Below are 15,367 nucleotides of genomic sequence, written 5' to 3' on the forward strand. Positions count from 1 at the left end.
CAAGATAGGAAAAGGGTCCAAGAGAGATTGAATGATGAGGCACTGTATAAAAACTCTAAATTAAGTGAGTAATTGTCACTAGTGAGTCTTTTCTATGGGTTGAAACTATAGTAATTCAAGGATCTCGCCTATAATTTAGTGATAGTGTGAAGGGTGAGAAGCTGATGGCTTGGGTGGATGGCGGATAATAAGGTGAAAAGTCATGTCATGATATCTGTCTGTGTTCAGCTAGTCTCAGTAAGCGATGCAGTAGATGAGAAGCAGAGGGGGCTGATAGATATTCAGAAGACGGAAAAGAAATAAATATTTTTAATATAGAATAAAGATTATGATATTTGATTTTAGAGGAACTTTCCTCTTAACTTTGCTCAACGAAAGCATCTGTCTAATAGACGGATGTGGGAAACTTGCCTGGCCGAGGTTTTAAGCCGTCTGGAACAGACTTGACGGTCTACTGCGCCAAACGGTCTCACCAGGGATGAATATTAAAGTACTTTGTTCCTTAATAAGCACTGCTGAGCGGAAGCTGCGTTTGGCCGAACCCGTGTGCTACGAGACAAGGTGCTGGAGAGTAGGGAAGAACAACAGATGTATGGAGCGGAGTCAGATGAATTCCTTTGAAAGTAAAATATAAGGTGACACCCAGCCATCATATTCATTCAAGGGCATATGATGGTTGGAATGTACCTTGATGGACACCCACATCTGGAGGAGACGTGCCAATGGGTTCCTAGCAAGATTGAGAAGATCCCAAGGGTCAATAAGACAGGAGGCGCGGGGCAACTTTGTTTCAGGGTGACTTACATTAACACCGTGAATATGTCTCTTTCTGCAATATGATGCGATAAGAAAATGACAGTCAAAGCCTTAACTTTATTATTATTATTAATAATAATATTATAATAGCTATAGAGTTCTTATTAATGCATTCTATAACTCCATGTATTCCTTTATCTTCAGGCTTTTATGCTAATTCTTTAAGCAAATTACAATGGGACTTCTTCACTACGTTACTTAACCTTTCCATAAGTGAAGTTACAGAGTGAGAGCTTTAATTAGTAAATTAATTGGTGTTCTTTGGCACTAACACAGAAATTCCATTCTGTTATTTTTTCCTGAAATTTAGCTAAATTACTGATCTTATTAGTCAGATCCCCTCCCCCCCGTCACTTCTTACCCCCACCGAGAAGACGCTTTGGACTTTTTCGCCCATCTATGATGCTCTGGAACTTCTAAATAGTGTTCTTTTTTTTTCTTTACAAAGCATTGATTCCCATCTTATGTTGGCCTTTTTTTTTTTTTTTTTTGTATTCTTGGTAGCGGAGGAGGGGTTCTTGGTATCAAGTCATGGAATGCTAAGTAACTGTGACCCACCGATAACCTCATGCCCCCAAAAATTAAAATGCTAAGCTGCTTTATTCTGCTTGCATACAAATGACGTTGCATTCAGTAGGTAGATGAGACGCTGATGGTGCTGCGGTTTCAAACAGACAGATGGTTCCTTGTGAATGCTTCGTCTTAATGAGAGCACCAGGATGTCACTTAAGTTTTTGACAAAGGGCACAGGGATTTTTTTTTTTTCGAGCATTAAGTCCCAAGGACGATATCACACTGTCCGTCATGGCAGTAGCTGGCGGTTTCGGTGTTTAGTTTCCTTCTATTATTTGCTCTTTATCATATTATTACCTTTTAGTTATTTTTTACTTTGTTTTCATTACAATTCCAAATATAATTGGCGTGTAGAGTTTTTCGCTAGAGAATAATACATTTTACAAAGATGCCAACAACACATAGAAATATATAAAATATATATATATATATTAAAAAAATAACAAAAGTCATCTCCGTTGTTTGGCAAATTTATATAAAAAAGTAATTCAGCGATTTAGGTTTGAATATAGTTTAAATAACGATATTAGTTGGTCTAATTTCATGGCTGAGCCATCATCGTTGCCTCTGCCGGAAGAGCTCAGGAAGTGCTCGTAAGAGCAGGTGTAACAAGATTTTTCCTCCCCCACTCCACTGAAAATTGCTTTGTAACCAGATATAGCATATATATTCCTGGACCTTTTGTCTTAAAAAGGCCTTATCTTAAAGATCCGCTTTAGTCTTAAATATCCTGTATCTTTAAGTAGACTTTTTAGAGAAAAGTGGGTCACATTTTTAAGTTCATTGCGTAAAGCCATTTAGAGTCGGCGCAACTTGTTATTGTTTTGTTCATAAAGTATAAAGTTAGAACATCTGGTTTAATCTAGAGATATTTAGTATTGAATTCATGTTTTAAGATAAAGGAAAGAACATATTTATCTGAATTCCTCAAGCATTCATTAAGCATCTGCGGAGTGTTAACGGCTTTTTATGGTCCAATTTTAGGGCGATAAAGAAGTATTTGAAAACTACTACAGAAAACAAAGAAGGAAGCAAGCCAGATTAGTACTGCAGCCCCAGTCAAACATGGTGAAACCTCTTCGTTAAACAGTTCTTGTTTTCCATCATCGCCATCGACTCATCTTAATTCTTGCACCATTTTGTTTCCTTTTTCTCCTCTTCCCAAAAAAAGCACGAAACAGTGGAAGGCTATAGGAAATATTTCAGCCAAATCGTAGGGTAAGTAGTAGTTGATTTTAAGAGTATTTCCACGGTTGATTCTAAAGTGGTCGAGGTTAATACAGCGAGGGAATTTAAACATGCATGAGATAGACGTAAAGCTTTCTTGGATCTAAGACAAGAACAAGGACTGATTTTGGGTTGAGTCTTCATTGTAAATAGGCTGCCTACATGGGGCCAAATTGTCCAAAATCTATGTCAGCCCATAATAAGAACTTCTGATGGAATCTTGACCCTGGCCTTCAAGCTAGTGGGGTATTAGGCTATCTATTTCCATATTTTTGTACAAACCCCCCCAAAATTTGATTTATTTATCTCTTTATTTTGACGTTTATGGAAACAGCTACAGGTTGTTGATCTTTACAGACAGTTAGCCTTAAACCCGATTAAACGTAATTTAAGCAGTGTCCATTTCGACAAAACGTAAACCGCTTCCCCATTTCGATTCAGATTCTTCGTGGTGGAAGATCACATTTTACACGTAACGGAAGGTTTGGTGACCGCGGCGTACACCGCCGAGCTCTGGAACATGGCGCAGTCAAAGATCATAGCGGTTCTTCGAACGTATTCGGTAAGTGTGATGGATTCCCTTGGCCTTCGCCACCGGGAGAAAAGAAAGAGGCCGCTGTGTGTTTAAAGGTGGGATAATGTCAAAGTGAGAAATCACTCTTCCATCATTGTGCCCTTTTTTTGTAATTAGATGTTGTTCAGACTTAGAAGAAGACCTGCTATGCTATTGTTTCTTCCCAGAAGATTCAGGCTGTGAAAGCACAGCCATGGGCTATTTGCATAATCCTTCTCTGATTTACAACTGACTGAGCCCTCAAAACTTGCTTTTAGTTCAGCATTTTAGAATATGCAGAGTTAATCTGCTGTTATTATTGCAATCTGTCCTCATTAGTCTCAACTGACCTCTTCATTAGATCGGACTGAATGGTTCAACACTGGGAACATCACCAGGAAATAGCTCCTGATTATCATCCCGAACGCCCAGTTTCCAAGATAAACTCTCCCAATCCAATCTTTGCGTTTCCTCAACATTGTCGCTTTGCCTCACCGACATCCCGTGCGCCCCAGATTAAGAGAATAATCCCAACTCCTCCCAAAATGGAAGAACTGTAACAAAAAAGTAGAAAGTCTTGTCTTAAAAATGCAGAATTCTAGGGTTAGAACTCAATGATTCTTTTGTCTTCGGAACGTTGTATGTTTTTGTATGGAATTTTCTTTACTTCCATATTCTTTTTAACAAATATTACATGTGCCACGTTGCACAAAGCCTTAGTAATGTAGTGTAATCATTAAGATAAGTAATAAATATGTATTAGAAATTGTACAGTTATCTTCCTGTTTGGTTATTCTTCCGCCATGCAGTTGCTGATTGCTGTTGATTGGTTCACGCAGCCTTTGAAGGAGTCGGAGAGTGAACTTAACGACATGCAATGATGACATAATACTGGTTGGGTCACGTTGAGACATAGAGCTCAGTTTCTTGGGGGCAAAGTTTTAAACTAAATGGCTGCAAAACAATTACTTTAGTAAACGAACAAAACGCACATGCTGCAGGTTGTTTCAAATAAGTGGATTTAGTTGCTGTGACGCTAATGGTTTCCCCTCAATAATACGGAAAGCTCTACTCTTGGCTGATCTCCTTAATTGATTATTGAATTTGTTTGTAGCCAACTCAAAAATTACAGTCCTTGCCATCCACACATCCCTGCAGAATTATTCTCACTCCCTTGAGCCAGTCTATTGCCCCTGATCAGCAGAGCCGTAACTGCCATGGGGCAAGAGCGGCAGCTTCCCGAGACACTGAACGTTGGCACTTCATCCATCGCATGGATGGTGCCCATACGCACCCTTCTGCATCGTCCCACTTCCCGGAGCAGATGTGATGCCAATGAAGGGTAGGACCTCGGAGCCTGCCCCAGGTGCCAAGAGCCCTAGTTACTGCTCCATGATTCCTCACCATATCCAAAAGCCTTGGAGGTGCATGGAGGGGTATCTGCCCTCTCTTGGCACTTTCTGCAGAAGTCCAATTCTAGAGTTGCAAACAAGTCAGATTTTGTGTTAAAAATAATAAAGTGCTAATTTTTATAAGTTTCACCATTTAGTTAAAAATCAGACCTACTCTGGATGGCGCAGTTGCGTATTAGCTCAGTATAAAAGAGTTTTGCCCGTGAAACTTTACACCTCTTTGAAGATGATGGGAAAAATGCCAAGTAATACATTGCCTGGAATAGGAGAGATAAGCTCCTGTTATATATTTTTTTAATTTATGCTACAAAATCCTTCTTCCTTGATTGATTTTGTTCCCCCCACGAATCATAAATCAGTGCATGTTATGGGATTATATAATTTAATTTATTTTCTTTGGAAGCATTATTCCGTGCCGTGTTCTCAAGGGTCGCCCTCTTGCTCTAGAGGAGCTGCTAACGGGGACAGCTAATCCTTTCATCCCCAGTGACCGATGGGTTAACCAGCAATAATTCTGTATTATTCTGAGATCAGCGTAACGTAACGGAATATAATACCCCATCTTTCTCCGCCAGTAAATTTACTGTGCGCCGTGTAGCTTCAATGGTCCAGTAACTGATAATATGCTTAACAAATCCAATTTCTTTTTCAGTCGTATTGCACCGATCCCGATCTTGTGCTGGAGCTGAAGAATCTGATTGTTGTGTTTGCCGATACTCTGCAGGTCAGTGCTATCTACAGTCTATCAGTTACCGTTCTTATTAGATTTTATTCCTGCGGTACGAGAAACAGCTTTAGACACCAATGAAAGAACCATTTTTATGATCTTTGCCGGCACAAGCCGTACTGCATATCGCCTCCGTGAGGTTTGGAACGTCGTAGTACCTACTGTCCATCAAATCAACTGTTACTTAGAAAAAAAACAACTTTATAAAAAGGTTCAAGATATGGAAAGGAAATCAGCAAATGTGTGTCTGGTGTTATAGGTGTATCCCGGAACAAGAATGGTAGTTACTCCCGGAATGTAAAATAATTTAGGTCAAGGGGAAATATCTACCCTCAATCGGTTCGCAGAGTGAATTTGAAATGTCTTCAATTAAATAAGAAACCTAAGACGAGAATGGAGTTAAGGGGCCGAAGTACATCATCTGACAACCGCAGGACATCTCAACGCTAACTTGTGCCACCAGGTGATGCTGTCTGCCAGCTTATGATGTAATGTTCTTCCTATGAGGAGGTCCATGGAAGCGCAAGGGTTGAAGACTTGCTCTTCCAACATAGGGCTGCAGACAGGACACTCTGTGCTGGACCCTATGCAGTTACCCGGGTTGCCATAAGATGCCCAATAGTACAGTTCTTCTCTTAAATATAAAAGTATATATATAATATATATAAAATATAAAAGTGTATACCGTTCATGGACAGGTCTGGAAAGAAAATTACTGACGTTTAAAAGCCAGGACCAAAAGCAGTCTATAATATGTACATGGTTAGGCAAGGTGGGGGGAAGGGGGTTTACTCGCTAAGAAAAAGTAACAGTTTAAACTCCTTGACTTCACTAAACATTATGAAAGCTCGTCCCCAGTAAGATCTGGCTGCAGGAAGAGCTTGGCTGGCCCTGTATAATGTATAGTTAAATCAGTGAGATTTCTTCAGTCTCCTTACCAATTGAATAATGCTTTATACAGGGCCAGCTCGGCCCTTCTTGCTGGAGAAACCTTACACCAAAGAATAGTGAAGTGAATTAGTTGAAATCACAACTCTCCAACAAACATATTTCACAACTTTGCGATTATAGCCCCCTGTGTGTTTGTGTTGTGTAGAGTGAGCAGGGTTAAAAGCTTTGAGTACATTTGGGGTACCCTCTAGCGTTGGATTTAAAGTGGTCCGTGCCCACATGGTGGATGTCCACAAGTGGAACGTTCATGTGGTATTTAGTAGGACCGTGCTCGTACCCAGATGATAGATTGACTTCCTTTCAGCACCTTCTCCATCGCACTTTAATCCTTCCTTTGTCTTTCTCATTATCCCATTCTTGCTCTCCGCCATGTTATCCTACCTAATTGACCCAATCATAATCCTTTCCTAAACCTCCGCCTTTCCCCCAAAGCCCACAGATAATTAACACTTACATTCCTCTGAACCAGATATCATAATCCCTCTTTCTAATCATTTCGCTGCATTCTATCAGTCTATTCTAGAATAACATTATATGTCTCAAGACTGCAATCCATAGCACTTCCACATTAGCATATCCTCGTACTCCTGTTTAGTGTATCGCCAACGATGATTGTCCTCATATTAGTATCCTGTGATTTATTACTCCTTACAAAAGTGGAATCTATAATCTAAAATGTGTTGGTTTTTTTTAAATTACAAATTTTTGGGGAAAAAAATTTTGATTAATATTTTTAACGATAGGTCTTTAAAAAATACATATTTTTTTTGTTTTAAAAACATATTTTTTACAGGACTGCTTCAGAATGGTTACTACGTCTCTACATGTTCTAAAACTGTAGGTTTAGCAGATCTTTGTAGAAAATGTTAGTCATAAAACTATTTTTTTTCTCAAATTTACAAAACTTTATTGATGTGAAAAAATATTTTTGTTGAAGTTTTGTAGTATTGTCTACGGTATTACACCATTCTTATTTTTTTTTCTCCCAAAAATGGCCTCTGTTCCCTGTATACTGTTTGGTATTCTGCTAATATACTATATTGTATTTTATACAAAATTGTTTTTCTAGTGCTTTTTACTATAAGGTATAGATGTTTTGTGTGTGTGTGTATGTGTATGAATGTATATATGTGTTATATGACATTTTTCTGTTATTCCAGGGCTACGGTTTTCAAGTAAATCGCTTGTTTGATCTCTTCTTTGAAGTAAGAGACCGATATAATGAAACTCTTCTTAAAAAATGGGCTGGGATATTCCGGTATGTATCTACAACAGTCCTTTCTTAGACTTGGAAACAGATTTATCAAAGGATGAAAGGTGTAATTAAGGGCCCTCACTGCAACCTATAAAGTTCCTTATCACATTTCTATGTTTTAACCGACCAAGTTCCTTATAAACCCCTTAATGACAATACATTACGGGCTCATAATGCATTGTTTTCAATGGGTTTAGGGACCGCCCATTGTCCTTAAGGGGTTAAAGGAGCACTCTAGACCTATTTTCATGTTATATTCATATTGGAGTCCACTTTGCATAGGCGATAATTAGGTGCCGGCGTTCCTTATTTGGGTTCCTACGATGCCGTCTCCCTCGGTATACGTACGTAAGCACGCTAACCCACCCGGGATTCTTATAAAGTCTGAAACGTTCCATCCGCTTTGATCCTCATCAGCCACCGAGTAGGTCATTATGCCACCATTTGGTACTCTTATAGTCGTGTAGTATAACACGACATAATATCATATAAGGCATAATATAATACAAACCATGGTTTGCGGGACATTATCATAAATGGTTGGATTGAAAAGTCACTCTGGTTGCACATTGTTGCCAACCTGGATCACTGTGAATACCGCAGAATGATTTGGGCTTGGGATTCCAGAACCTGCTTAAATCTTAGGTCCATGACCAGACAGCGTATGTCTTACCCGTCATGTCTGTGAAACTGAACTTTTAGGCAGCCAAACACACTAAAGACGCCCAATGTCAGTGCCTCTCTTGTGTGGATTTAGATATATAAAAATGCGGCACCTGCGCTCTAGAAGCCGACTCTTCCCTGTCCGTTCAGTAGAATACGATGTGTTATTGACTAAATCAGCTTCTGATCCAGTTACCTGCATCCATATTTCACTAGCAATGGCTCTGTCGTACGTATCGTTTAATAGATTGCATTTATAACGAATGTGCCTTTTTATATGTTTTTTTACAGGGACATTTTTGAAGCTGATAATTACAGTCCTATCCCGGTGGCAAATGAGGAAGAGTACAAGAATGTAATTAGTAAATTCCCGTTTCACGACCAAGAAACCGAAAAGGTATGCAATATGGAGAAATATAGTTTGCTCATTCCTGCATTAGACTCTCCGTTATAAAGAGTGTTACCCTAACATCAAGGCTGTAGGCAGGTGGATAGGTATTATACGCACCCATAGCACCCAGCTTGGTTCAGCGATCGCAGCTTTTCTGATGCACCCACCACGTTTGTGAACTTTGGCTCCACTGCTGGTAATAGACCTGAAACCGCAATGGTTTGTTTCCGGCTTTGTTTAGGTCGGGATATTGAAATATATTTAGCACCCAAATGGGGTGATCTCAACATCACAGATACACAGCAATGTTCTGTAAGGTTCTAGATGGCCGATGGTTACTGGAGGCTCCTGGGAACTGCCGTCCATTGGCAGCTGGGAATTGCCTGCTTCTGTTTTAATGTGCCAGGGCTGTTCTCATCTGATTACATACCCCGGGCAAGAAGCTTTTCCTGCCTGCATCATGTCACTTAGCCATTGGAAGAGGCTTAATGAGACATTGGTGTAGATGTTATCAAACGGGGCTTCGGTAAGTCTCATTATCTCCAACTTATGCAAATGCAGGGCATTGTGTCATGTAATTAGTTGCTGATTGGGAAACGGGAGGAAGAAAACGTGTGAAGGACATCCACGTGATGCAATAATATCATGGACGTGATATGGTCCTGGTTTTATCAGAACATTAGCCACCAATTGCGTTGCCAACCGTTACGCTATTAATTCTCAAGGCGATGATCTAACGTCCAGTGATTTTGTTGATTAAAGGAAATATACAATATACATATCCAGGGCTTATTCACTAAAGGGAGAGTTGCCAGTTTGCAGGAGAGTTGTATTCCAACTCTTCACCTCACCATTCATCATTCGTAAATATATTATAATGCATAATTTAACGGTTAAGGAGAAATCTAACTGATTTAACTATACATTATACAGGGTCGGCCCTGCAGCAGGAGTCCACTTAGGTTAGTCCTTCATATGTGTAATGAAGTCAATTCTCCTGTCAGCTTTAGTGAATTGATATCAATGTCCCGTCCAATATGTTTAGGAGAAAGAATAGCCACTTACAGGGGTAATGAGCTATAACATTTTTATTTAACTTTCCAATACGGGAAATAAATCTGAATCTGCCTCTGCATGTGTTTTTCTAATCCATAGTTAATAATGATGTCTTGTACACTGTATATATACTGTATACCGTATGCCAGTATATAGGCACGGACCAACGTTTGGTTGGGAAACTAATGCATGTTTCTGTTCCTTCCTCAGCATCCATTTCCAAAGAAACTCCCGATGTCGCAGTCCGTTCCTCAGATCTACACGCAGGTCAAGGAGTTTATTTATGCGAGCCTTAAGTTTTCCGAATCCCTTTATCGAAGGCAAGTATCAACTCAAGTAGATGAGCAACAGACCATCCATCCTAGAGCCAGGCATACAGTGGTCTTCCTTCCTTTGTCCCACTTCATCCATTATTTGATGGTTATGTCCATCCTTGGGGGTGCTGGGGCCCGTGTCTTATAAGACATCATCACGATGTGGGACACCGAACCCACTCCTCTAATGATTATAACAAAAAATTATACAGCGCTTTATAATGTCAGTCCATTAAGTCTACATCTTCTAGTCTTCAGCAATTATGAATGAAGCATAGAAACCTAGACTTTGCCGCAAGATCAGGCACATTCGGTCCATTTATTTGCCTTTTTTTCCTGCTGTAGAGACTCAAAGCTTAACCATTCGTTGGTCTCGTCTTAGATTCAGGAGCCGTATGTCTATCCCTTGCATGTTTACATTCCCTCACTGTATTAACCGCTACCACTTCTGCTGGGAGGCTGATCCATTTATCTATCACCCTCTCAGTAAAGTATACCTTCTGTGCAATACATCTAAACCTCGGGCTCTCTAGCTTTAAATGATGGCCTCTTGTTCTAACATTTCTCCTCTGCTGGATCCAGTTGTATGTCTTTGTATCGTTATAGCTTATACAGAGTAACAACGGGTCCTGGCATGGCCGGTTCCCAACAGTTTCTTCATATTTTTGGGTATATGCTGATATCTTAAATTGCATGTTACAAGATTGTTACAGTTAAATTGTTTTTAATGGGATTCGAATGTTATTTGTTCTGGAAACAATGAATCATTTCATGGAAACGACATTTAATTCTGTGCTCTGTGACCTTCATACAATTGTTACATTTGTGAAACTGTGGAGGTCTTCGGCGTTTGTTAGTAATGCCTGTCTATCCATCTTCATGGCATTTGGAACTTTTCCAAGCACAATGTAGCACAATTATGATAAACTTAGCAAAATTAAGGATGTTATTAATGGTTTACATGGAAAATAGGCAGAGTTGGTGTGAAATACATTTTTTAAATAAATTGAAATCAGGGTCATATACATTATGTGTGGGTAAGGTATATAATATCGAAATATTTTTTTTATTGCACGATTAATATATATATACAGTATATGTTATATGCTCACACAAAAATATGTATTAATGTATTAAAAATCATATAAAAAATCTTTGCAGGATTAATATGTTATATGGTATAATATCCAGTATGTATTATTGATTAAATTACAGAATATATATATATATATATATATATATATATATATTACATGTTTACACAAACATATATTACTATTATTATAAAGTATTTCCAAGTTTAATAATTAACCCCTTTTTTACATATTATATAATATTCTATATTATATCAAAATATTTTTCTTAGCTGAAAGATATACATTATAAATGTATTATTAACATATTAAAATATTTACATGATTAATGTTATATATTAACATATATATATCGATTTTTTTTCCATTGCAGGAATAATATAGATATATATAAATAACCCAGAATTTTTATGCAATTCGTATCCTAATATACAATAGGCTTCTTGCGTGACGCTAGAAAAAGCGCCATTTATATGACTGTACTATACAGCGAAACCTCAGCTTTGCCGCATTAAATGTGTTTATTTTTGTGTGAGTAGATTAACCCGTTCCTTTGTGATACGCATTTAATTTTTTTGCAGCTCTGTTTTAAATCAGATAGAATAACATTTGAACGCTCAGCGTGAAAACAGCCTAGCAGCCACTGACAGTTTATCTGCTAATTCCTATCTGTTAATGAATGTAAATGACTGGAGATTCACACATCCTTAATTGACCCACCAAACAATTTACACATACTAACGAGTAACCTTTTGACCCAAACCGCAAATATTTACTAACAAAACACACGTAGAAAGAAAAAAAAAAGAAAACACTGCTAACTACCTTGTCAAAGGTAGACAAACAATTGCAAGTGTGTCCTAATGCCAAGCAAAAGGTGTGCTGATGTTTGTAAAGTATCCTGTATACACTACTGCGCTAATTATCATGCTCAAATAGCCGGGAATAGGTACGCTATTATTTTTTATTATTATTTTATTATTATTATCTTTTATTTTTTATTATTATTTTTATTATTATTATGATCTTGCATTTATATAGCGCCAACAATATCATATCCGCAGCGCTTTTGGTTCAGAAACAAATCTGTCGCTCACCTTCACTCTTCGCTTTCACACACTCTCTCATACACTCTCGTTTACTCTCTTTCACTCTCTCTGTCTCTGTCTCCCTCTTCTCTGCTGACCGCTTCTGTTTCCCCGTCTCCTTTTCCGCAGCTCTATTTCTTCTCTTTCCTCTTCTTGCTCTTCTATCTACTTTCGTCTTTATTCGTCCCCTCCTCCTTGGTATCCTAGCTCCACTAACTAGGCCTTCTGGAGCACTTCCGCAAGCAGGGACCTCCGCGCGCACCCTCTCAATTGATTGGAGGAACGGGGGAGAGGCTGTCCGCGTGCGGCTCGCCGTGGCTCCTCCAGTTTGCGGAAGTACTCCCAAGAGGCCAGAATATTGCAGGTGCGGAAACGCTTCTCTTTCTCCGCAATATTCTGCATTTTTAGAATATAGGAAAAGAGAAATCTCATATAAGATCTGATCGGGCAATTCATAGATGGTGCATATATTTTGGTATTAATCTTTGCAGATCAGAAAATGACCCACTCGGTTGTAGCAGGAGATATCTTTTCTACAAACACATATGGTTTACCATCAAACAAAAACATGGCATTTCTGTATCCTAAACAACCATATAACGCTACAATTGTAATTCACTGTAGTTTAATAAGCAAATACCATATATATATATAAATATATATATATCTATATCTATAAATATAGATATATATATATATATATATATATATATATATATATATGTATATATATATATAGTACTTTAGGTAATCAGATATCATTTCCTAGATGTTTGAGGATGGTATTTAGATAGATTCTTGACATTTTTTTAAAAATACATTTGCCAATACACTATCTATCTATCTAAGTCAGTAAATGCATAATCTTAAAATACACATTTAAAAAAAAAAGTGTGTAATGGTTCGCTAAACTATTCTTTAAGCAATGCCAATAGAGTCTTAAATGATGAGCTAAACGTTGAGGAAGAGAGTTGAGATTTAGTGTAATTTTGGACTTTATTTCAGTAAATCCAGGGTATTCAGGGGTAAATAATGTTGCTTGTTGGATACATTTTTCATTTCTGAGGATTTTGTGAAATTAAAACCGTGATGATGATTTTTTTTTTTAAGATTTCTCCTGCAAACTATAGACCCCAAAGTTTGGAGCTCCGTCTGATGTCGGTCTTTGCAGATCCCCCGTGCCGGAGATTATAAAAAATAGTAAACCTTATCTCCTTTTTCATAGCGAATATTCCTCTTTCATCCCAGAATAAGAGCAGCATAGCCTTATTATTATTATTATTATTCTTATTCTACACGCCTGACCTGTTATTAGCTCTGCGTGGCTTTGCAGTAGAGCTAAAGGCTTATTCTACTTACATGTGATCCGAATAATACAAGAAGGGGGAATTTGCAATATTTCTGAGTAATAGTTATACTTCCTATAGCGCAGAACTACATTTAAATCTCTTGTCCTCTGAATGCATTTTTGTCTTCTTTCACAATAAAGAATCTTCATTTATTAATTTATTTTTTCCGCTGTAGATCAGATTTTTTTCAGTTTTTACTGCCAGCTTTTATTAAAGGCTAGCTTAAGACTGAGGCAGGCACGTACTTGCCATCTGGCTTCAACGGCAGATCGGGTGCTACAGCAGTCGTCTGGACAGGCCCGGCCACTTAGTGAGCATAAAAAAGTCACTTATCCAGCCGACAGCCACGTCAAGCGACCGCTGGCCTTAAAGTGCCGGGTCCGCGCCGTCATTGCCAGTCCGGCTGTGGGTTATAGTACTGGTAGTCCAATAATAGTTTATAATCTGCTGTCACTACCTGAGAGACAATATTCAGTACAAGGCAATGCTCCTGTGTCATCCCGCCAATTATTCACGGTTCTTCACTTTGAAGGTGATGTTCCACTTAGACAGAGAATCGCAATTTTCTGTACGCTAAGCAAATTATCTTTAGGAGATCTATAATTTTATTATTTTGCTCTAAAGGTTTAATCACAAAAACCACACAGAAAGTTTTTGGAGGCTTTTCCAGTTTGTACGGCAACAGCCTATCAATGCCAGCTTTTGTGTCACGTGACAATTGAGTGTTCTCGGCAAAAATCTGAATGAGAACTTTACATGATTACATACATGTTTCTGGGAATGGTGGGAGTATTGAGTAGTACTGGGAATAATGTTTGCAATGCTTCATTGAATCGGCCGCTGCCTGGTACTCCGTTAAATAACTTGTTGATTTTGTTAGATGTGTCTTCCTCTGTTTTCTTGCTACTCATGTCCCCCGCGTGTCTCTTCTGATTTACAGCTCTACAGAAATAGATGATATGCTTAGAAAATCTACAAATTTACTTCTCACTAGAACCCTAAGCAGCTGTTTGCAAAACCTCATAAGGAAACCACACATCGGTTTGACTGAAGTAAGTAATGCTTTGATTAGAGATACTGCGTTCATTTCAGTAATAATGTAGCAGCAAAAATTATAGGTCATGATACTAAAAGACATGCCCTGTGCTTATGTTTATGTTATATATATATACGTGACTATCTCTCTTTTTGATCTCGGCTTACTTCTCTGCCACTTTTTTCTCCGTCACCTTGCTTTCTGCCATTCTCTATGGTCATCGCTGGCTCTTCCTGTCTCTTGAACCGAGGTAACACTCGGTGCTATTCACTCCATCCTTGTCACACTGCCCATCTTCCTTTCTCATCGAGCTTAATCACACTCCCCGTCCTTCTCTTTCTTCTCCATCCTGGATCATACTTCCTGCTCTTCTCTCTTTCATCTATCCTGGATCACACTCCCTGTCCTTTTCTCACTCCTCCATCCAGGAACACTCCCTGCCCTTGTCTCTTTTTTTCCCTATCCTGGAACACACTCACTGCCCTTCTATTCCTTTCCTAGTCTGGTCACACTCCCTTCCTTTCTGTTTTATGAATCCATCTTTCTGCTCATCTCTGCTTCCCATCATGCCTGATGTTGTATCTTGCCCTTCCTTCCCTCCTACATAATGGATCACATTCCATGCCCTCCTTTCTTCCATCCTGGTTTACGCTCTCTACAATTCTGCCCCCCCCAGCCTCATCACACTCCCTTCCCTTCGCCCTCATTCATCCATGCCTTATCACACAGCTTGCCCTTCTCCTACCTCCCGCCTAATCATACTCCTTGCCCTCCTTTCTCCTGCATCCTGATCGCACAGCTTGCCCTTCTCCTACCTCCAACCTAATCACACTCCTTGCCATTCTCTCTTCCAGCCTAATAC

General features: G+C 38.8%; 1 protein-coding gene across 2 annotated transcripts in view; it reads left to right on the top strand.

Moving 5' to 3' along the window:
• LOC149288678 (exocyst complex component 6-like) overlaps positions 1-15,367 on the top strand; it is an 82,614-nt gene that overhangs the window by 25,393 nt on the left and 41,854 nt on the right. For both annotated transcript variants that reach the window (XM_089491471.1, XM_089491473.1), the window contains exons 9-16: positions 2,374-2,457; positions 2,561-2,607; positions 3,058-3,178; positions 5,234-5,305; positions 7,420-7,517; positions 8,469-8,574; positions 9,835-9,944; positions 14,410-14,521. In XM_089491471.1, coding sequence (XP_089347597.1) covers positions 2,374-2,457; positions 2,561-2,607; positions 3,058-3,178; positions 5,234-5,305; positions 7,420-7,517; positions 8,469-8,574; positions 9,835-9,944; positions 14,410-14,521 — 750 coding nt within the window. The remainder of the gene's footprint in view (positions 1-2,373; positions 2,458-2,560; positions 2,608-3,057; positions 3,179-5,233; positions 5,306-7,419; positions 7,518-8,468; positions 8,575-9,834; positions 9,945-14,409; positions 14,522-15,367) is intronic.

Source organism: Sceloporus occidentalis, unplaced genomic scaffold, assembly GCF_023333645.1.
Source record: "Sceloporus occidentalis isolate IW3139 unplaced genomic scaffold, rSceOcc1.0.p SCAF_50, whole genome shotgun sequence".
NCBI classification, from domain to species: Eukaryota; Metazoa; Chordata; class Lepidosauria; order Squamata; family Phrynosomatidae; genus Sceloporus; species Sceloporus occidentalis.